This window comes from Neomonachus schauinslandi, chromosome 2 (assembly GCF_002201575.2).
Source record: "Neomonachus schauinslandi chromosome 2, ASM220157v2, whole genome shotgun sequence".
NCBI classification, from domain to species: Eukaryota; Metazoa; Chordata; class Mammalia; order Carnivora; family Phocidae; genus Neomonachus; species Neomonachus schauinslandi.
The window spans coordinates 158890755-158913968 of NC_058404.1; the positions used below are offsets into that span (position 1 = coordinate 158890755).

Sequence of the window (23214 nt, forward strand, 5' to 3'; positions counted from 1 at the left end):
TCAAGCCCCATGTCGGGCTCCCACCTTAGCAGGGACCCTGCTTCTCCCTCTCCTTTCTGCTTGTGCTCTCTTTCACTATCTCTGTCTCTGTCTCTCAAATAAATAAATAAAATCTTTTTTAAAAATTTAAAAAATAAAAAAGGGTATTTATAACCTGCCATTTTGACTTGTGCTATTTTCCCTCTCCATAAACTATTTAGAAACTTGGTCTTTATGTTATTTGCTTCTAGCCTTAGTAGTGCGAATTTTTCTTTGTGTTCAACGGTTTTCTTTAGAAAATATTACGATTTTTCCCCCATAGCAGAAATCTGCTTGTCTGATTTCTTTGTGTATTAGGGCATGAGACATTTTCAGAGAGATCTGATAATTCAATTTACTTCACAAGTCTCACCCCTCCTGGATTATCTGGTTTGAAAGGCCCTGAGCACATGGCTGGGCCTGTGGAAATCTCTAGTACAAGCCGTTTTTGTTCCTTTGTTTATATTTGATCATAGGACCAAACTCTGTTTGAGATGTAATGAATATTCACACTTACTAAGCATTAGCACAACCATACTAACAATACCCAAAGCAGGCAGAGACCCAAGCACATTCACCCCATCAGACAAATTTCTATCCTACCTATTCAAAGTGGAATAAAAAATGAAAGGTCAGGAAATTTGAAGCTATAGTGTATTCTCTGATCTGTAACCACAAAGCTGCAACTATATGATTTCTTAAGAGCAAAAAGCAGCCTCCTGTTCACTACCAAGGTTAGGAGTATGAGTTTCTGTCCTCCAAGATTCTAACAGAACTGCGTCTTGCTAATCTGTAACAGCAGTACGGATACCTAAATCTAACAGGAATATTTTTACTATCCCACATGTAAGTGAGAAGTTGAATGTTTTACCTATAATAAGGGGACCAGATATCCAGGTTTGCCTGGGATGCTTCTGATGTATGCTGTTATCTTGGTGTAATTAATCATAGCACCCCCTTTACACATAGATGTTCCAGGTTAGATGGCAAATTATTTGGTCACATTAACAGACAGGCTGAAATTAAAAAGCACCTTGGTTCAAAATGTTTCATGGGCTCCTTAGGGGTCCTTTGAAGTAGAAACTAGGAACAAAGTGTTCATCAAACCTGGAATAGGCCCCTGTGTTTCCCTTTCTCAGGCCAGTGACATTAGTAAGCTGTTGTCAAGGAAGAGCATGATCATTTAAACCCAGGCCAAGCTGAGCGTTAGAATTTTAGAGGAGGAATGATCTCAAAGGTCATCTGGCCCAACATCTTCACTTTTCTGGATGAATAAATTATTACACTCCTGGAAACGTGAATGTCATTTTATAGTTTTCTAAGTTATTTCCTGAGCAAAATCTCACTGGATCACAATTAAAGTAGGCAAGGAAGGTTTTAGCCACATTTTATAGAGAAGAAAACTCAGTTTCAAATAAGTTAAAACGAACAAACAAAAAACTAAACACCTCAGCCAAGGTCATGTGACTATAAAGTAGAGGAGCTAAAATTGAAATGCAGGTCTGACTCTTTGCCCAGTGCTCTTTCCAATATCCCATACCAGTTTAATATTTTCATTCATTAATGAGGATTTAAAATATGTCCCCTCCATATAATCCAATAAAGATACACAACACTCCCTCTGTAACTAATGCTGTACACTCAAAATAATTTTATTTCTGCTTCTCTCTTTCTCCTCCCACCTGCAAAGAGCTCTGGCCAGTAACTGAACTGTTCCGGCCTGACAGCGCCTCTTGGTGGCTGGCCCAGGAAATGCAAGGCCCAAAACCTTTCCTATCTCCTTCTTCCTTGGCCCTTGGGTAGAAGAATGAGGAGGTGAGGACTGTGCCAAGTAATCTCTGGCTTTTTCTTTATCGTTCATTAATTATGTCTCAGACAGCTTGCTTCTCACATCAGTGCTTCTCAGCATTCCCCTTCTCCCTCCTTCCCCCTCTTTATTTCATCTCTGACCCGAAGACAGCTCTAATGATTATGCCTTTATACAATATGGCGAAGTCCTACTTCTTTTTTTTTTTTTAAGATTTTATTTATTTATTTGACAGAGAGAGACATAGCGAGAGAGGGAACACAAGCAGGGGGAGGGGGAGAGGGAGAAGCAGACTCCCCGCCGAGCAGGGAGCCTGATGTGGGACTTGATCCCGGGACTCCAGGATCATGACCTGAGCCGAAGGCAGTCGCTTAACCGACTGAGCCACCCAGGCGCCCGAAGTCCTACTTCTTGAAGTGAAAATAAAGTTCAATCACTCTGCATCCAATATATATTCACTGCACATCCCACAGTGTGTCAGGGACTGTTCCTAACTCTTGGGATACATTAGACTTGGGCTTTAAACCTTTAGCCTCCTCCAAGTTTCCTGAACCCCCTTCAATATCTGCACCAGAACCTCATTTCCCTGAGCCAAGGCTTAATTAAAACTGCTGTTTCTTAAGCATTTGCCTTCAAAGTGAAATGATAGCTTATTAAATTTCCCTAGATACTTCAACAGGATGATTTTTCTACTTCTTTTTGTTCTGTAACAAATACATAGCATTTTAGATACATTCCCTCCTGTGGGTTAGCTTAGTATTCTATCTACAATGTATAATGTTGTGTCTAGAGAAAACTTTTTCTGAATTCGTAACAATCACTATAGAGACAGCCTTTTGGAAAAGCAACCTGAACAATAGGTAGATCTCCCATGAGGAGATTATGGAAGTGGGGTTGCCTTCTTTCATTTGCCCATTTATTTCTAAGGAGGTTGACTAAATCCTCCACTTATTTCATAGCATAAAGGTGCCCAAGGTTTTATTATTGTCTTTAATCATTTCCCCCATGTTTCTACGTACAAAGTTTCGACTTTGAGCATGAGTTGGGCTACCAATGAAAAGAACTCAGCCAGTATACAAAGAATTTTATGTCCAGGGTTAATTAATGATTAATTCACTCCTGGAAGTCCTTCCCAGACACCGCCCCCTCCCTTTTCATATCTTGCTATTTTCTGTAAGTAGCCATAGAAAGTCTAGACCACTGAGGGACCTGGTTCAACAACTGTCTCAGGAGATTCCTTAATCAATTCGACAAAACTCTGTAAATCTAGGGAGTAAGTAGCAGCCATAATCACTAAGATCCAGCTGATCTGGTTGAAGCCAACCTTTCTGTTCCATTCTGTCAGATGCTGACACCTTTTCTCATTTGTCCACTATATTATTCACATAATGTCATCATTCAATTATGTCTGTACCAATTAAAGAAGAGGATGTGGGGAAAAGAAAGCCAGCCCAGCTGATGGTGTTGGTAGTATTCACTGAAATCACTAGCTAATCCATTTTGCCGGGTCAGAGCCATGTCTGGTCACCATGTTTCTGTTTTGAAACATGCTACAGGGAGGGAGACATTGCGGCCAGACTGGCTCTGCCCGGCAGGGATGCAGGACACTGCCTTCCTTTTGTCCCAGGAGGCACCACCAGGCTTTACTTCTCTTTCCACAACCACCCTTCAAGGCTCTTGGGTCTACATGGCTACTTCATGCAAAGAGGAAATCTAGTGTAGTGGCTAAGAACATGGATGCAGAAGCTAGACTTCATGGGTTTGAATCCCTGCTCTACCACTCACTAGGTTTGTATTTGGGGAAAGTTATATACATCGCCTGGGGAAAGGTATATAAGTTTCCATTTACATCATTTACTATGTGTATAAAATGGAGACAAGAAGAGTGCCTGTCCCATAATGCTGCTTCCTCTGATGGTTACATGAGCTAACTCGTCTAAGACGAAGAACTGTGCCAGGCACAGAGTAATTGCTCAATAAATATGTTGTTATTGTGCTAGCAGGGATGAGGTTTCTGTATGCAATTCAGAAATAGGAATCAGCTCTGTGCTGTTTCAGGCAGTGGGGACTAAAACATATTAGAAGGCTGGAAAGTTATTTTTTCCAATGTAATGTTTTGGTTTTGAACTTAGTCCTGGTTGTTGAAAACAATGCCTTTCCAACTTATCAAGTCATGCCAGATGCCGTTGGTTAATTTCAGTTCAGCACATTAGTTATGAGCACTTATTCAGTGCCAGATACTCCTAATGAATGCTGGTGAGATACAAATGTATAAGACCTATCCCCCACAGAAGAGCATATCACTTAGTGGGGAAGACAGGCTCGGGGAACAAATTATTTTAAAACAATTTCAATTTGGTCATTATTCTCATAGGCCAAGACCACCTAGAAAAATCTACTCACCAACTCATAGAGTATCTGTTCCTGCTTATTTTTAACTCCTCACTACTCATCTTCTGCCCTATTAATGCTTCCTCATTAATAGATGGAAGGATAAATTGAGAAGAAATGAGAAAAAAAATACCAACAACTAAATTCAAGTCAACACACAGTGTAGAAGTGCTAATGAGAAAACATGCTAAAGATAGGACATCCTCACCCCCACCCATCCCCACCTCATTAGTTTTTGGGTTTTTTTAAAGACTTTATTTATTTGACAGAGAGAGACACAGTGAGAGAGGGAACACAAGCAGGGGAGTGGGAGAGGGAGAAGCAGGCTTCCCGCAGAGCAGGGAGCCCGATGCAGGGCTCGATTCCAGGACCCTGGGACCATGACCTGAGCTGAAGGCAGACGCTTAATGACTGAGCCACCCAGGCGCACCCCCCCCCCATTAGTTTTGAGAAATTCCATCCAGGGATACATCTTATGACGAAGCAACACAGACAGCATTTGATTTTTTTAAAAAAGGTTCTGATTTAAACCTCATACTTTACCATTCCAGAAAAAAAAATTTTTTTAATAAATTGCAGCCCAGAAAGACTGAAACTATAAACTATTCTTACCAGTTTGCCACCCAGGAGACGCCCAACTGAATGCCTGGCTCACAGTCATTGAAAGAACAATAATATCTTCTGTAAGCAAGCACATTACTGTTTAGAAATACTTCCCTACAATAATATCATATGAACTTTACCACAAAGCTGTGAGCTAGGTGAAGGTGTGTATTGTATCCCTTCTTCCCATTGAGAGAAATGGAGGCTTGGCAAAGTGATGTTTTCTGTTGTTGTTTTTTTTAAAAATTTTAAAAGATTTTATTATATTTAGGGGCAACTGGGTGGCTCAGATGGTGAAGCGTCTGCCTTTGGCTTAGGTCATGATCCCAAGGTCCTGGGATCAAGCCCCACATTGGGCTCCTGGCTCAGCGGGGAGCCTGCTTCTCCCTCTCCCTCTGCTTCTTCCTCTGCTCATGCTCTCTCTCTCTCTGTATCTCTATGTTTCAAATGAATATAATAAAATCTTTAAAAAAAGATTTTATTATATTTATTTGAGAGAGAGAGAGAGAGCACAAGCAGGGGGAGAGGCAGGGAGAGGGAGAGGGACAAGCAACCTCCCTGCCGAGCAGGAAGCCTGATGTGGGGCTCGATCCCAGGACCCTGAGATCACGATCTGAGTCGAAGGCAGACGCTTTACCAACTGAGCCACCCAGGCACCCCCAAAGTGATATCTTGAATAATCAGTACTTGGGACATCTAATTGTTTGTACTCAGGACTATATTAACTCAAATTTCATTTTGCTCTTAATTCTGCTGGGTTTCCTGGAATAGAGGGACTTCTAAGGCAAGAGGAAAGCAAACTGAAAGAGGAATGCCTGGGAAGCAGTGCGCTGAATTAGCAACTCCACACAGCACACCTAACAGCGCACATCAGATATGCAGAACTTAAAAGAAGGCAGCACTTCATATTTTTAAGCCTTGGATTTCCAACTACCAAGAGAGATGCCATCCCAGAACAGGGCTGAAGCCTCGAAAACCAAACCTGATAACACCTGTGCCTGACAAAACCCCGGGGGCACGAGAGGTCCTTGGGATGGCGTGGGCACTGGCAGCCGGCTGGGCTGGCACGTATTCAAGGACGAGCTGGCCTCTCAGTCTTCCTGCCTCGTTGAGTCAGGTGCAGCATGTTATGGGAGGACAGGTGCTTGTCGTTGTGAGCTGCCAGGGGCTTCTGCATGCGCCTGAAGCTGTTACACTGAGTCCAAAATTAAGAGCTCAGATCTTACCGGACAAACTTGAACAAATCTCCCCAATTTATCAGGACCTCAAACGATGGAGTCAGAACAAAACTTTAGAGGGGCAAGTCCATTATCCCTGTGACCTTGGTGTCAAGCAGATACCAGGCTTTTCCAGGAGACATGGGGAGGTCTGCAAGAAGACTGCAGAAGCAGCTAAGGGAATGAGGCTGGAGAGGTCAGCAATGCCTGCCCCACACTGGGAAAGACTGGCTGCCACCAGCGCCAGCCCTTCACTAAAATAATGGACAACTCCAATTAGAGCTCAACAATCCAAACAGGTGATCCAGTGATATCTTAGAATCTCTGACATCAGTAGAGCATAAGGAGAATATATATTTTTTAAAGATTTTATTTATTTGAGAGAGAGAGAGAATGAACAAGCACAAGCAAGTGAGGGGAAAAGCAGAGGGAGAGGGACAAGCAGACTCCACGCTGAGCTTGGAGCCCGATGCAGGGCTTGATCTCATGACCCTGAGATCATGACCTGAGCCCAAATCAAGTCAGATGCTTAACCCGCTGAGCCACCCAGGCGCCCCGAGGAGAATATATTTTAAAGGTATAAATTAATCTTGTTGCTCAAGGTACCACAAACTGCCTTTACTGCTAATTCCAGAATAAAAGGTAAGATTCTGAGTCTTCCTGTGATGCTACAGACAAGTTAGTTAACCTTTCTCAACCGTAAAACAGGACCAGTTCCATTCTGATTACTTTGAGAGGATTGTGAGAGACCCAAAGAACTAATAGCAACCTGCTTCTGAACGGGAATTCAGCACCCCGTGCTCATGTGCAAACACTTGAGCACATTATTTGGTTTTACATGTTTATACCCTGTTTTAAACCCACAACCTAATAGTCTCTTTTACACTTCCTGTCTATCCCTACATCCTTTCTTCTTCTTTTACTCAGTCATTTTAAATCCATACCTGTTGTTTTCATTCAAAGACTTTGATATTCACTTTGCAGGGGTGGGGATGAGAGGGTAGAAAATTGATATGGTTAACATGTGATTTTTTTTTAACTTTTTTTTTTTTTGAGTGCAGAATCAAGTCCTGACTTCCAGGAATTCTGTAAAAGGGAAAATAGGAACATTTTTAGCATCAGACAGACAAAAGATCGACTAAAATTGGTTTTCCATACATCTTTTGTATTGTTTTTGGTGACCCATGGAAAGAACAAGCTAGCCTAGAGACAGGCCCTAAACTCAAAAAATACCTCAAATCTCCTGCTGGGCTGGAACAGGAAATACTTTCATACAGTAAATAGTAAACATATGGAATCTTTTAGCCCCAAAAACTTATGCAAGCTGAATATATAAATAGCTGAAAGAGGTTTAGGTATTACTCATGAATGAAAAGAATACATAACAATTTTGGCAAAAATTAAAAAGTTTGACATATTGATGAGGATGTGGGGCAAAGGAAATGATATACATTGTTTGTATAGTTTTGTTCAACAACTTTGGAAAAGAAGTTGATACTATGTTGTAAAGTTAAAAGCCGCGTATCTTGGGGCACCTGGGTGACTCAGTTGGTTAAGCAGCTGACTCTTGATTTTTGGCTCAGGTCATGATCTCAGAGTTTGAGATCAAGCCCCAAGTAGGGCTTCCTGCTCAGCAGGGATTCTGCTTGAGATTCTCTCTCCCTCTGCCCCTTTCCCCACTCACACACACTCTCTCTATATATAAAATAAATAAATCTTTAAAAAAAATCACGTATCTTATGAACCTGTTCCACTCGTGTATACCCTAGAGAAACCCTCCTAGATGCACTTCAGAAGGCAAAACGTTCCAGGACACCTGGGTGGCTTAGTCGGTTAAGCATCTGTCTTCGGCTCAGGTCATGATCCCAGGGTCCTGGGATCGAGCCCCGTGGTAGGCTCTCTGCTCAGCGGGAAGCCTGCTTCTCCCTCTCCTTCTGCCCCTGTTCATGCTCTCTCTCTCTCAAATAAATAAAATCTTAAAAAAAAAAAATGTTCCAAGAGGCAATGTTCATAATAGCAAAAAACTGAAAACAATCCAAATATCCACCAGCAGGAAAAGACATAAATAAATTATAGTATATTCACAAAATGGAAACAGCACTGAATATGAATGAACTTCTCTATATGCAGAAATATGGTTGAATCTTGGAAACATGTTGATAGAAAAAAAAGCAATTCACAGAATAATTACATATAATACTACTTTTACACAATTCAAAAATATACAAAGCTAAAATAATAAGTTCTTTTAGGGATCCATACATATGTGATAGAACTAATTTAAAAATCAAAGGAATGATTAATACAAAAGTCAGAATCTTGATTTCTTCTGGGAGCAAATAAGCTGTAAGGGTGGGATTGGGAAAGAAATACAAGTAGCTTCCATAGTCTTGGTGATGATTTAATTTTTAACTTGGGTGGGGTTCACTAGTGTTAATTTATTCTTCATAACTTACATGTATATTACAAATATCCTTTTAATACCTAATGATCTTTTTTTTAAAAGATTTTATTTATTTATTTGAGAGAGAGAGAATGAGAGACAGAGAGCACGAGAGGGAAGAGGGCAGAGGGAGAAGCAGACCCTCTGCTGAGCAGGGAGCCCGATGTGGGACTCGATCCCGGGACTCCAGGATCATGACCTGAGCCGAAGGCAGTCGCTTAACCAACTGAGCCACCCAGGCGCCCTACCTAATGATCTTTGAAAATGAAAGTGCGTACTTCCCTAATCTTCTAGGTGGACTTGATGGAAAACAACTTCCATGCTTTCCCTGAAAATGTAATTTGGTCCCAATAATCAGATGAAACTCTGGGCAAGATGGATCATTGGTCTGATCAGGGATATCTTTTTAAGAAAAAATAAACTTCCTAATTTCAAAATAATAAATGCTCATTATAGAAAATGGAGAAAACCAGAAAAAAAATATAAAGAAAAAATTTTACATCATCTGTAGTCCCCTAATTTAGATATAATCACTGTTAGCATTTTGTTGTATTTTTCTTTAGTTTTTTAAATATGTAAAGCTGGAGTTGACAATAGCATTTAAAAATATATTTTTCTATTTCTATTTGGAATCTTCTTTCCCTGAAGACAGTAATGATGCTATGTGTATATGGTGTGTTCATAGTCTAATGTTCAGTTTTAAGTTCTATTATACAAGTTGCCCATATAAATAACTTAAATTTTAGCAGTTCTCTCACTGGAGACTTTAAGAAATAGGAGAAGGACAATCATTTGTCAAGTTTGCCAAATATTTTCCACTATAATTTTTGACTTCTAAATCAATTACAGGTATTTGTACGAAGAAGTGGAGTTTTTCTTCTGATGTCCTGCTTTCTTAAACTCTGATTTCAATATAAAAATACATTTTTCTGAAAGATTTTTAAAGGGTTTTATATTATTTCTAAATTTTTGAAAGCAGGGGAAAATTTCTCTTGATAATTCATAATTTTATTAAGATTTTATTTATTTGTGTGAGAGAGACAGAGAGAGCACAGCAGGGGAAGGGGCAGAGGGAGAGACAGAGGGACAAGCAGACTCCCCGCTGAGCATGGAGCCCAAGGTGGGGCTTGATCCCAGGACCCTGAGATCACAACCTGAGCCAAAGTCAGAAACTTAACCAACTGAGCCACCTAGGTGCCCCAATAATTCATAATTTTAAGGGCAATTTCCCCATTCCTGACCATTCATACAAAAAGATTAATAACATGGTGTCTAAATGGTTTTTTTTTTTTCTGGTGTGTATTTGTATATTTTAAAAACTTTATTCCTTTAAGGGCACCTAGGTGGCTCAGTTCATTAAGCATCTAACTCGGTTTTGGCTCAGGTCATGATCTCAGGGTTGTGGGATCAAGCCCAGCATCAGGCTCCACACTCAGCAAGGAGTCTGCTTGGGATTCTCTCTCTCCCTCTCCCTCTGCACCTGCCCCCAATCTCTCTCTCTCAAGTAAATAAATAAAATCTTTAAAAAAAAAAAAAACACCTTTATTCCTTTAAAACCCTCAACCTACCATCCACTCAATGTTGAGAGGATATACAGCATCAGAGGTAGAAGATATTTTAACACATTTTTACAGGTATAAAGTATAAGAAGTTCTAAACATTTATCACTGATTTTAATGATTAAATTACAAAATCTTGTAAGAGCTGAGATACTTTTTATATCCCTTCCCCACTGGATTCCTAAAGTGGATTCTGATTCAGGGGAACTGTGGGGGGCCTGGGCATTTCTACAGGTGATTCTGAGGCCCAGCCAGGCATGAGAGCTACTGCTCTAAGCTTAAGGACATTAATCAAACAAAAACAAAAACACACAAATAAAAAACACATACAAACAAAGCTCTCTTTTGAAAACAGACCTCCTGTTAGCCTAGAGAGGCAGATCAATATTCCACTCCTAGTTGTTAAATTTTTTTTAAGATTTATTCATTTTTTTGAGAGAGAGAAAGAGAGAGGGTAGGGCAGAGGCAGAGGGAAAGGGAGAGAGAATCCCAAGCAGACTCTGCGCTGAGTGTGGAGCCAGATCCCAGGATCCTGAGATCATGACCGGAGGGGAAATCAAGAGTCAGACGTTCAACCCACTGAGCCATCCAGGCGCCCCCTATTTGTCAATTCTGAGACACACTGACAGCTTGGGTGGTGCCCCTTGCACCCTGTCCAGAGTAGTTCAGAAAGTGATGAATGAAGAGCCTCCACTTCTCTTGGGGATAAGGAAGCACAGTATTTTCCTCACTTAAGAAAATACAGTGCTTCAAGAGCCCATTGCTTTGTGGAAGTCCGGAGTGAACATGAAGGAAATTTGGACTAAAGAAAACTGGGAGATGGCCCTAAAAAATGATTCCACTGCTTTTTTCTCTTTCGGCCAGCTCACCATGGGACTGGTTTTTTTTGTTTTGTTTTTTAAAGATTTTATTTATTTATTTGACAGAGACAGCGAGAGCAGGAACACAAGCAAGGGGAGTGGGAGAGGGAGAAGCAGGCTTTCCACTGAGCAGGGAGCCGGATGCAGGGCTCGATCCCAGGACTCTGGGATCATGACCTGAGCTGAAGGCAGCTGCTTAACGACTGAGCCACCCAGGCGCCCCTCATCACGGGACTGTTGATGAGGAGTATCTACCACCGATAACCATTTGGTTTGATACTAGAGGTCAGATGGCTGGGAGAGGGAGAAGATAGTAAATGTGAGCTCATAGCAATCTCTGCAGGTTACTAGTTTGTAGCACTCTCCATGAGCTAGTTCATACAGGGAAATACCTTTAAAATAATTCTAGGGTTAGGGGACAAGGGTAAAACTGCCTAGCCAGGTATTGGGTTTAATTTAGGAAAAAGACAGCTGTTTTCATTTAACCTCTTGAAAAGGTTTATGCATTGTCTTCCCCCAACCACAAAAGAAAACACAACCACAGGACAAATTACTCTTTGAATGTTCCGTAAGTTATGAATATAAACACAGGAACAACAGAACTTGTGCTGAGATTAAAGTTTAAGGAGCTTTAAAATATTTTTAGTTCTTTTCATCTAAAAGTGTTTACCTTCAGAGAGGCTTTTCAACAGTTTCCTTACTGGAAAGAGTTGAGAAGATTTATAAGGGCAAGGTTACCAGGATGATTTGGTTTTTAAATTTCCTCGAAAAGAGAGCGAAGGAGAGAAGAAATGAAGCAACAACTGTAAACACCTGTCAACTGAAGAGGGCTGAAAGAACAGAAACTGAGTTTTGTGAAGAAACAACAGATAGTTCTCACTCTAGAGGTCAGATCTTTCATCCTCATGTCTAGAAATCAAGCTTGTTTGTTTGGTGTACCTTGGAGAAGTAGGTACTTTCGAGTGGACCTCCCATAAGTCTCCTTAGCAGCCAAACGAGTCCAGTGGCCATCAGCCAACTAACCCAAGGAGGACTTTTTTTTTTTTTTTTTTTTTTAAAGATTTTATTTATTTATTTGACAGAGAAAGACACAGCAAGAGAGGGAACACAAGCAGGGGGAGCGGGAGAGGGAGAAGCAGACTCCCCGCCGAGCAGGGAGACGGATGTGGGACTCGATCCCGGGACTCCAGGATCATGACCTGAGCTGAAGGCAGTCGCTTAACCAACTGAGCCACCCAGGCGCCCCCAAGGAGGACTTTAAAGGCAACCGGAAGCTACCCGTGAAACCTCAAAGTCCTGTAACAGGAAGCCAAACGAATAGAAAAGAAAATGCACCTGATTAAATGTAAGGACAGTAGTAGCCCTTGAGTTATGTAATAGTAAGTATGTAACAAAAAGAGATAAAGAAGTACATGCAGAACAGTCCTTGAATCTGAGTCCAGTTTAGAAATCTACCCACTTGGTTAATATTTCTGAAGGACTGAGAATTCTACAAAGCAAAAATTTTCACTGAAAAGAGGCAGCATAACTGTGTCCATGGAATTAGATGGAAACTTTCCAAAAAATAAAATCAGCAGTAGTAGTGTCCCCTCCTATATTCTTTTAGGCAAAATGAGCAGTGGTGGGTGGTTCCAGGGGGCAGCTTTGGCTGGAGGTGGTATCCTATGAGGACAATCAGTGCTCATTCAAAAGTCCCTGCCTTTATAAACTGTTGCCCTCCTGATCTTTTCTGCCAAACTAAAGACAGAAAGGCCTGCTGAGAAGGGTCCTGCCGAGCACAGGACTGAAACCAAAGCTAAGGCTTTCCCTTCTAGGGTGCTGGTCATTAACTGGGCAACGCTGGGACAGTAAGTCTTCCTGCGCCTCATTCTCCTGGGCTGTTCCAGGAGAGGACTGAAAACGTTCATCGCCAAGGTTCTTTCCGGCTCTGAACTTCTGGGTCAAAGAAAAGGGGAGCTAGGTGTCAAGAGGAGAGGAGGCATTTCTGTCCTGGACCGATCTTATGAGCACCGCGATAGGAATCACTGGTACAGATTTTTAAATGGGGGAGGGGGCATATAACTCACCTAAAAACAGAGATTTCCTGATGACCTGACAAGTGCCTTGAGCCCAAGACTCCCTCGCAGTAGAATGGCTTCTTGGTCTCCCCGCAAGTCCCTTCAAGTGACTCAGAGAGGTAAAGACATTTGTTAGGGAGCACGGGAGGCAGGTCACAGTAGAAAAAGTCCTAACAGCATCAGGGACATTATGCAGGCTCATCGGTAGAGTGTGGCTCCTCCCCAGGCACAAACCACATCAAAACCTACTCAGGATTATGCCTGATGATTTTGCAATTGTTTGTTTCAACAACAAACCAACCTGATTCCCACACTTGTGCTTCTTTTACTGTCAGCCAAGTCGAGTCCTCACCTGTCTATGCCAAATCCTCCACCAGGATCTTCAAGACTGTAACTTCGGATACCTCAATACATCTTAAATTGGAGGACGGATGCACATCTGCCTTTTTTTTTTTTTAGATTTTATTGATTTATTTGACAGAGAGACAGCGAGAGAGGGAACACAAGCAGGGGGAGTGGGAGAGGGAGAAGCAGGCTTCCTGCGGAGCAGGGCCAGGAACCTGGGATCATGACCTGAGCCGAAGGCAGACGCTTAGCGACTGAGCCACCCAGGCGCCCCAGACTTTTTTTTTTTTTTTTTTTTGCCCAGTTCCGAGGCTATTTAGATATGGAGAGGATGCAGCAGGAAGTCATGTTACCCAAAATCTGCTAGAGCGATGTTTAGCTCTGAAGTAAGGAAATACAAGAGACCTTGAAGCTGGTAGTGAAGTGGGCTCTCTGCGGTAGCTACGCAACAATGTCCAGACAACGCAGGACGGCGACGAGCCGCGCTGACTGGAGACTGTGGATTCTGGGCTTCGGAAAAATGGGGGTGGCGGGGCGGGAGGGATGGCAGAGGAGCTTGCAGATTGCAGAGTGACTCGCACCAGTCCTCCGGTGGACACTTCTCCTGATGCTCAGTTCCCGGTCTTAGCAACTCCAGGAGTAACCGACAGCTCGGTGGACGCTATCTCCACCTCTGTAAAAGGGAGAGATGAAAAGTGCCGCTGCAGTTCCCCAACTTTAAAAAGTAACTTCCGTCCTTGGGGTCATGTCCTTGAAGTGGGGGTGGGGGTACTGCCCTCCTTGGCTATAAACCACTTTAGAGGCAGAACGACGCGCGGACCGGTGAGGTGTGTCCCCACCCCCGCGACCTGTCGGGACTGTTCCAGGACAGCTCCCTCTCCCGGGGGTGGGGGGAAGCTTTGAAGGCGATTTTCCAAAATCGCCGCCGCGCTTCCTGCACTCCTTCCTTAGAGCCTCGGGGCCAGGAGGGCGCGCCGCGTCATCTTCCTCCCGCCGCCGCCCCGGGCCCCGGCCCCAGCGGGAAAGTTGCCGCGAGAACCTGCCCCGGGCAGGCCCGGAGGCCCGGAGACGCGCGGCTCAGCCGTGAGATCCTCCGGAGCGCTCGGCCGGGAGCTCGGGGAGGCGCCCGCCGCCGTCTGCAGCAGCCCGGGACTCGCGCGACCGTGCGCCCGCGGGAGGGACGGCCCCGCGCACGGAGGTGCTCGGCCGGCCGCGCCCCGGATCTCTCCGTCCCTCCCCGCCCGCCGCCGCGCTCACGGCCGCCGCTGCTTTCTTCCCCGCAGCCGCCCGGAGACCATGTCGGCGGACACCGCGAGCGGCCCCACCCAGGACCAGGTGGAGATCCTGGAGTACAACTTCAACAAGGTCAACAAGCACCCGGACCCCACTACGCTGTGCCTCATCGCGGCCGAGGCCGGCCTGTCCGAGGAGGAGACCCAGGTGAGCCCGGCACGCCACCCCACCCCCCAATCCGACCCCTGTGGCCGGGGCCGTCTCCCGCACGCGGGGTCCCGCTCGCCCTCCCGCGATCTTCCATCGCTTCTGCCCGCACCCCGGGAGCCCGGATGCCGCGGCGCTCCCACCGCCGCATCCCAGCGTCCCGGCTCCGCGCCCCGCGTCTGCCCCTCCAGCCCCAGCCCGCGGTGGCTCCCCCAGGGACTATTCAGAACCCTCGCGATCACCCTTCCTTCTCCGCGCTAAGGTGCTCTCCCCGGGGGCGGGGAGAAGCGCGCTATCCTCCCTCCGGCTCGGGAGCCGCGTCCCTGGTCCGCTCTCGCCTCGCTGCCTCCTCCTTCCCCCGGCTCAATTTCTCCCCTGGGCTGTGAGCGAAACCTTCGGAAGAGGTGCCTTGTGCACTCTCTGAGCCCCCCGCTCTCCAATCTTTTCTCGAGGGAGAGTGTCAGGGCTGGAAGGGACTTTAGCGATCAGTTGTAAATTCAGTCCTCGGTTTGTCAAACGAGGAGCCTGAGGCCAAGAGGGAGAGAGTTGCCAGGACAGCAAGGGTATAGCTTGCTCCTTGATAGCTTGCTCTTCCCACCATAGCACGCTGCAGCTTCCTCTCAGCTGCAGACAGCCAGGGAGATTTCACATTTTAAAAAATTCCCGGGCTCTAAGATGTAGTCTTTTTTCTGGAGTTTTCCAAGAAGGAAATCATCTGACATCACAACTGAAGGGAGTGGAAGCAGATGTCCCCTTAAGCGCGCTGATTTTTTAAAAGCTCCTGTGTTATTCCGAATATTGTTTAGGGTAGAGAATGCAACACTGCCCATGATTATTAACCTCCAGGTGCAATGTTGGCTCCTTCAGCTGACTTAAAACAAACAAACCAACCCTATCCAGAGTTTACTCTGACTTCTATTTTCCCCTTGGTCGTTGAAAGACAATTAGTTATGCATGATAATACTATTTGGAACTGCCCTAGCATCTCTCCCACGGGAGCCCAAAGCACTTCCACACCTCTAGTCTCAGCTCTAAAGCAGAGATGTTCTCATTTTTCCCATTTTATAGACCAGAGCATCAGGCACTTTGGCCTCTCCTCACCTTGAACCATACTCAGCTGAGGCTTACGAGCTTGTAATGGGTGCTCCAGGATATCCTAGAACCAAGACCCTGGACCCCAAGCCTAAAATGATTTTTACTAATTAAGCCAGATGCACTTTGGAGAATTTGCCCATAGAAAATCCTCTCATTCCTAGGTCAAACAGAAAGTCAGGCATATCTGGTTTTAGCAAAGGAACAGCTGTCAGACTAACCAGAACCAGAACTTAATGGAAGGTGATTTAATGTAACCCAAGTCCAGCAGTTCATGTTTCTTGGAACCCCCTGAGGAGGCAGCTTGCTGAAGCTTTCTCACTTAAAAGCCCACACTATATTTAGAAAAGAGGAGTGATCAGACAGATAATAATAACTTGTCATTTAAAAAGGCTGTGGGTTTACTGTGGGCACAGTACCAGCTAGGGGTCTAAGCTCCTCTCAGCCTCTGCTTCTCCCATGGTGAATCCCCCTTACCTGTGAGGCAGAATACTTATGTCGCCCTCTGTGATGGCCGATACTTGCCAGGTATTGTGCAGGGCACCCTCCAAGTAAATCATTTGTCACACCAGGGCTATGCGGTAGGTAGCATTAGCCCAGTTGGACAGATAAGAGAACCAAGGCACAGAAAGGTTGAATAACTGGCCCAAGGCCACAACTAGGAAGTAGCAGAGCTAGGATTTGAACTATGGCAGTCTGGGTCACAATCCAGACTCCTCTCACTACCTTGTTGTCTTCATAGAGAGAAAGAATGGGAACAACTAGGGGATGGAGGGGACGACTGAACATTCCATTTCTGTTGTATTTTTTCCCAGAAAAAAAAATACATGTATTACATGACAGCATCCCAGCTATGTTTAATCTTTTCTTGAGATTCACCTTCTATTAAAGAACTGGAATGAAATCAGGTGAGGGGCAGGAAGAAAGGGCGCCTGATTCTTTTTGTGATTGAGGTCCACCAATTCAGACTTCTGACAGCAGGTTCACCTGCCCCCCTCCCCCTGGCAGGCTCTTCCCATTGCCCCTCTGCCATCGTCCTCAGATGAACAAATGATGGATGCAATCCTGAAATGAGTGGGTGTAGGGGTGAGTCAGCCTCAGAGCAGGGCCCCTGGCTTCCTTTTCCTGCCATGGGGCCAACACCTTCCTCTCTGAGGCTGCCACAGTTCTGCTTGCCCCTCTGCCTTCCTGTGTAGGCCCGCAGGGAAGCGTCAGAGACCCCAGAGCTCAGAGGGAGGCCAGGTTTAGCAAGTTCAGGGGAAGAAGCTGCCTCAGGGTGTCACTCCTTGGTTGGGTCCCATTTTCCAACTTCCCATCCTTTCCACCCAAACTCTTTTCCAGCTCACCCCACCCCCATGTACACTGCTTCATAAGAATGGTTTCTTCTTTAATCTTCTCAAGCAACATATATCTATTTTAGAGAGCGGGAGGGGCAGAAGGAGAGGGAAAGGGAGAGAATCTTAAGCAGGCTCCATGCCCAGCAAGGAGCCCAACGTGGGGCTCGATCTCACAACCCTGAGATCATGACCTGAACTGAAATCAAGAGTTGGATGCTTACTCGACTGAGCCACCCAGGTGCCCCCTCAAATAACATTTATATTTTTGAAAGTGTCTTCTGGAGATCTAATGGACAATGGTGAACTTTCAGGCATAAATAAAATTATTTTAATTTATAGCAGGCTTTGCAGGGCGTCTTCAAATAACTCCAGGAAGGCCAGGGTCTGCTGGACCTGCGTAGAAGCTGTGCCTGGTATCAGCACATCCCGTTTCTAGTCTCTATCTGTGTTGCCCCTTTTTCACAGGGAGAGATATCCAAAGCCAAAATAATATTTATTTCTTATGCCTGATCCCTCACCCCTAACACCACCCACCTCCAGGATTGGAGTGATATTCTTCATTGTCCTAGAACAAGTAATACTTTAGTAGAAAAAAATAAGCACGAGATGCTCCTTTGAGATAATGAACAAGAGCTGATTCACATTGCTGATACTTTGGCAGGGGCAGGAGGGACTGGAAGTTTGAAACATTCTCTGGGGGCTTTGATGACCTCTTTGTGACTGTCCCACAGTAGGACAGTGTTCTCTGCTATTGGGGGGACACCTGTAGGAACCGGGAGTGAGGGGATCGGAGCTTTAATGTTAACTTTCTAAGTTGCATTTGCTGGGATCCTAGAATGAGTTCTTTTTTTTTTCTCTCATGACAGTAATAAGCTATCTCCTACATTTGCATTAGATAAACCTAGATATAGATAGACCCAACCCCTGTGTCTTTTATTATTTTGAAGTCAGTGTTAGAAGGGGCTGGGAAAGGTCTTTTATCAATCCCTGGGGAGGTCGGGCAGATCTGGCATTTTCTAGAATCACAAACTCAAGCCCCGTGTAGCCAGTGTTGGTTCCCAGTATCTTTATCTCTTCTTAATGCCCTGGGACTATTCCCAGAACTCTGTGGTTTTAGTTGTTGGACGTTTTATCAGTGGAATAAAGACCTCTAAAGGTCTCCCCCTGAAAAGAATAAAATGTTAGCTACTAGAGAAAAGGACAGGAACAATGTTATTTTGCCTCCAGCCCTCCCCATCACAGTGTCTAATTATCATCCGTTCACTCAGAGTAAATAAATCTCCATCAATGGGGTGAGGTAATGAGGGCATTCATTTATAAGCCAGTGAGGGATGAATGTCTTTCTCAGGGGATGACTGGAACAAGGAAGAGAAGAATAAAGCCAGGTGGAAAATTCGTATTGATGTGAGTGAGATGTGATAAGATTCAGCTCTGGAGGGGAAAAGAAGCAAGCAAGGTGTTTAATGGTTTTTGTTGGACAGCACCTGGTTTGCCAAACTGTCATATATATATACCTGATTTAAAATATGTATCTTTAGAAAATCGTTCTGCTTTTCTTGAATTTCGTCCCACCCCCCCCAGCACTAGGGCTCACCATGTTAGGCATTTGGACGCCAACTCTCCAGTTCACAAATGTGGTCCTCGCTGAAGTTATTTTTGGTAACTGTACATTAATATTCATTACTAGTATAAAGATATGGGTGGCTCTTCTGAATGAGGCCAGCTCAAGCATTTTGTCTTAAATGAATCCTGGTAGAAAATGAGACTTTCCTCCTCCAAGTTTTAATTAGTCAGTCTTTAAAACTTTGCCATGTATTCAGCTCTAGTAACTGGAAGTCCTATTGAATCAGACCTTGTAGTCTCAAAACCCCCTCGGAGCTACCTCGTTAGTGAAACTGGAACCACGCTGCTCTCACACCAGACTCCAGAGTTACCGAGACACACACAGATTACAGAAGAAAATGCACCTGCCTTTAGCAGTGGAACTTTGGTTAAAGCCACCGAAGTTAACGTGAGCTCTCTTCTCCTTAGGGCTAGTGATTTCCAGGAGTAGAATATGGCACCTGGAGATCCACTACCCCAGACAGGTAGTCTGCTGCCCTTGGCTTTAGGTTATTGTCTCTGTTGCCACCTCACAGTACAAGACAACTGACCTTGACAGCCACGTAAGTTGTAAGTATGGTCCCATGCTCTTTAGCCAGCTTGGCATTGGTGCAGAGCCCTAAATGGCCCTTTGGCCCCACTCCCTTCTGGCTCTACAGACCTCGATCCCTAGAAGCACTCCTTCCCTGTGGTTCTCACCCTTTCTTCTGATCTTGGGCTTAGGCTGCACTGCCTGTCATCTCCCTAGATCTCTGCAGAGATGAGACCTTCCCCAGCAGGACCCTAGAGTCCACCCTCTTTGTCCCCAGGTTGAATCTGCAGCTGGCCATACTAAAGTCAGAGCCCTCTGGATGTTTCTAACCATCTCCATCAGCACATCCCAGGTCTGGGGTCCATCCCATAGCTGTGTTCTTTCTGCTGCTTTTCTGCCCCCATCATGTGCTTAGCTCTGGAATAGGTGAATTATAAAAACTCCAGAAGGGACAGTAAAGACCCCCTAAGCTTTCCTTTTCAGGTACAGTTGAGCTGACTGGTGCTGTATTTAAGGGGTTTCTTCAAGTTCCTGTAGCCAACTGATCACCATAGAGCTTCCTACTGGCAGGGCCCAGGACTGCAGAGTCCCTGGTGGTCACCTACCCAAGCAACTTGCCTGTTTGTCCCAGTGTGACATGAAAATATCATCATTCCCAATGTTTGCCATGATGTGTGAAAGGCTGGGAAACACAGGAGAATAAAGCCTGAGGTCTGACTTCCCACAGGGCCCTCTGACTCATCTTCTCCCATGAGGATCAGTGCCTGCCTCTTCTGTTTTCTCACTAGTCCCTCTTCAACATTGTTTTTTAAAATCCCCAGTTTCCTCCTGGCCGACCTGATCGACACCCAGCCTATTCACCAGCGTGGGTCTCCTTGTCTCCCGTGTGCAGAATCCCCACCCCTCGTAGCATAGTAAGGGCAGCCCCATGACATAGAAAAGTGTTTTAGCCCTCACAAGGTGCCATGTCTAGAAGCATCCCATCTGGGGCCTTCCCTAAATCCATGGTCTCTTTTGTGGGATGTGACTATTTGGGGCATAGAGAGCTAGAAGATTCTGAGTAAGCTGGAAGGCCCACTGTTTCTTCTCTCACTGCTCAGCAGCCCTGCAGCAGGAGAGTTTGGGCTAGCCTGCCCCATAGATTCCCAGGAAGGAGTGCCTGGAGGTTGTCCAGGCTCAGTTTTCCATTCATTTTACTTAACAAATACTTACTAAGCACTACCAATGACCAGGGCCCTTGATGAGATCACCACACATTGGTGAGACATAGTAGCCATAGAGCTTTATCTGGGGCATCAGGGAGATGCTTCAATTTCTTTCATTCATTCAACAAACACTGATTAATCTATGTTATCCCTTGTGCGAGGGGCAAAGGATGCAATCAGTGATGATAAGATGAATACAGTCTCTGCTTTCATGGATCTTATATTCTAGAAAGAAATGTAGACTAAAAGCAAGTGAATAAACATAGTAATTACAGATAGTAAAAGTTCTGTGATGGTAACAAAGTATTAAAATAGAGAATAAGGAGTTGGATGGAGAACCTACTTTAGGTTCTCACAAAGTGGTTAGGGAAGACTTGATTGAGAAAGTTCTATTTAAGCTGAGACCTGAGCATGAGAGGGAGATCATCAGATAAAGAATGAAGACAACATGCTAAGCATAGGAAATAGCATGTGCAAAGGTCCTGGGGCAGGGAAGGTAAGTGTCACTGTGAGAAAAACCATCCCCGTGGACACATTCCTTTCCAGTTGGGCCACAGGGGCTACCTTTTAGAAAAGGAAAGGATGTTCCAGTCTGCCAGTATGTGACAGGTAATTTTGCACATTTCCCTCCTCCAGAAATGGTTTAAGCAGCGTCTGGCTCAGTGGCGGCGGTCGGAAGGCCTACCCTCAGAGTGCAGATCCGTGACAGACTGAGGAGATGGTGGATGCTGGCAGCTTCCCTCCATGAAGACCGTCCGCCATTTCTCTCCTCGGCTTAACCAAGCTTTTTGGTTTTTCAGTGTAGTGCTGTGTGTTTCATTGTTAGCTGTCCTGCTATTTAACACAATGTTGTATTTTTTTAATGTACATAACCAGAAAAGAAAGTAACCCTAGGAAGCTATATGTGGCTTCTGTATAAAGCAGTGGCTTGGCTGGGAAGTCTTGGGGCTTGCCTTTCCTTTTGGGTCTTGATAATAGATGGTGTGAAAATCATCTAAGTTTGCTTTTGACCATCACCTCCCAGTACCAGTTCATTTTTACCATCCATTTCAGAGTGGCCAAGGCCTCTGTTGAAAAGATAACACAAGGGGGAAGCATTTCCTTCTGATTCTACTTCCCTAAGTTGTTTTCCTTATGTTGCGCTAATACACTGAGATTGAGTGAGAATACAGAGGTATATTTGAGTCCGATTTCATAAAGCAGTTTCTTGGATTATTAGCTGCATTCACTTGGAAAGAACCCAGTTAGGCTGGGAGACAGAAACTCCAACTGGCAGAAAACCAAGTAACTAAGAAAAAGATCCACAGAAGTCTTCAATTTACCTTATTTAAATGTATTTGTTAAATTTATTTTACTGGGGCGCCTGGGTGGCTCAGTCGGTTAAGCGGCTGCCTTCGGCTCAGGTCATGGTCCCAGGGTCCTGGGATCGAGCCCCGCATCGGGCCCCCTGCTCAGCGGGAAGCCTGCTTCTCCCTCTCCCACTCCCCCTGCTATCTTTCTCTCTGTCAAATAAATAAAATCTTTAAAAAAATTTATTTTACTAAACAAAATGAACTGCTTTTTGTCTCTGAAATGATATTCTAAATAAAAACCTTTTTTGTTGAAAATGCACTGGGTCCTGTGCAGATTTTTAACTGGATAATACATGTACCAAAGAAAAACAGAATAGCTCCAACATAGGAGCAGACTGACAAAAGAGCTGTCATTTTTCAAATCCTTGCTACCAAAGTGTGGTCCCGGACTGGCATCTGAGAAAGGCAGAATCTCAGACTCCAGTCCAGACCGACTGAATCAGAATCTGCATTTTTAACAAGGTCCCCAAGTGTTATATAGGGAAGTGTGAGCAGCACTGTTGTCTTACAGACCCGATAGGGAGTTTGCATCCATCTTCTATTATAGCACATTATTTTTTTAAGAAAGATTTTATTTATTTATTTGACAGAGAGAGAGACAGCGCGAGAGGGAACACAAGCAGGGGGAGTGGGAGAGGGAGAGGGAGAAGCAGGCTTCCCGCCGAGCAGGGAGCCCGATGCGGGACTCGATCCCAGGACTCTGGGATCATGACCTGAGCCGAAGGCAGACGCTTAACCGACTGAGCCACCCAGGCATCCCCTATTATAGCACATTAAATGTCTTAATGGTCTTACTAGTTAAAACTGTGTTTGGGGCACCTGGGTGGCTTGGTCAGTTGAGCGTCCGACTCTGGGTTTTGGCTCCGGTCATGGTCTCACAGGTCAGAGATAGAACCCGAGTCAGGCTCTGCACTCAGCGGGGGGGAGTCTGCTGGATGATTCTCCCTCTACTCCTCCTGCCCGCCCCCCCCAGTAAACAAATCTTTCCTTAAAAATTGTGTTTCGCTGCATGGGACAATAACTTGATCATAATGGATTAACCAAACAGGCTTTTTTTTTTTTTTTTTTCTTTTTTTAAAGATTTTTATTTATTTATTGAGAGAGAGAGAGAATGATAGAGAGAGAGCATGAGAGGCTAGAGGGTCAGAGGGAGAAGCAGACTCCCTGCCGAGCAGGGAGCCCGATGCGGGACTCGATCCCGGGACTCCAGGATCATGACCTGAGCCGAAGGCAGTCGCCTAACCAACTGAGCCACCCAGGCGCCCCCCAAACAGGCTTTTTGTTTCTTTAATTGGCTAATTGTTTTTACTTGAGGCATCAGCAGGTAAGTGTCTCTCGAATGTTATCAAGGACC

At 44.8% G+C, this 23214-nt stretch overlaps 1 protein-coding gene across 1 annotated transcript in view; it reads left to right on the plus strand.

Moving 5' to 3' along the window:
* Positions 1-21685, plus strand: part of HOPX (HOP homeobox) — a 31903-nt gene extending 10218 nt beyond the window's left edge. Inside the window, exons 2-3 of the mRNA XM_021701576.1 lie at positions 14584-14740; positions 21145-21685. Of these exons, the coding sequence (XP_021557251.1) occupies positions 14597-14740; positions 21145-21222 (222 nt within the window). The 5' untranslated portion in view covers positions 14584-14596 and the 3' untranslated portion in view covers positions 21223-21685. The remainder of the gene's footprint in view (positions 1-14583; positions 14741-21144) is intronic.
* Positions 21686-23214: the final 1529 nt, after the last annotated feature.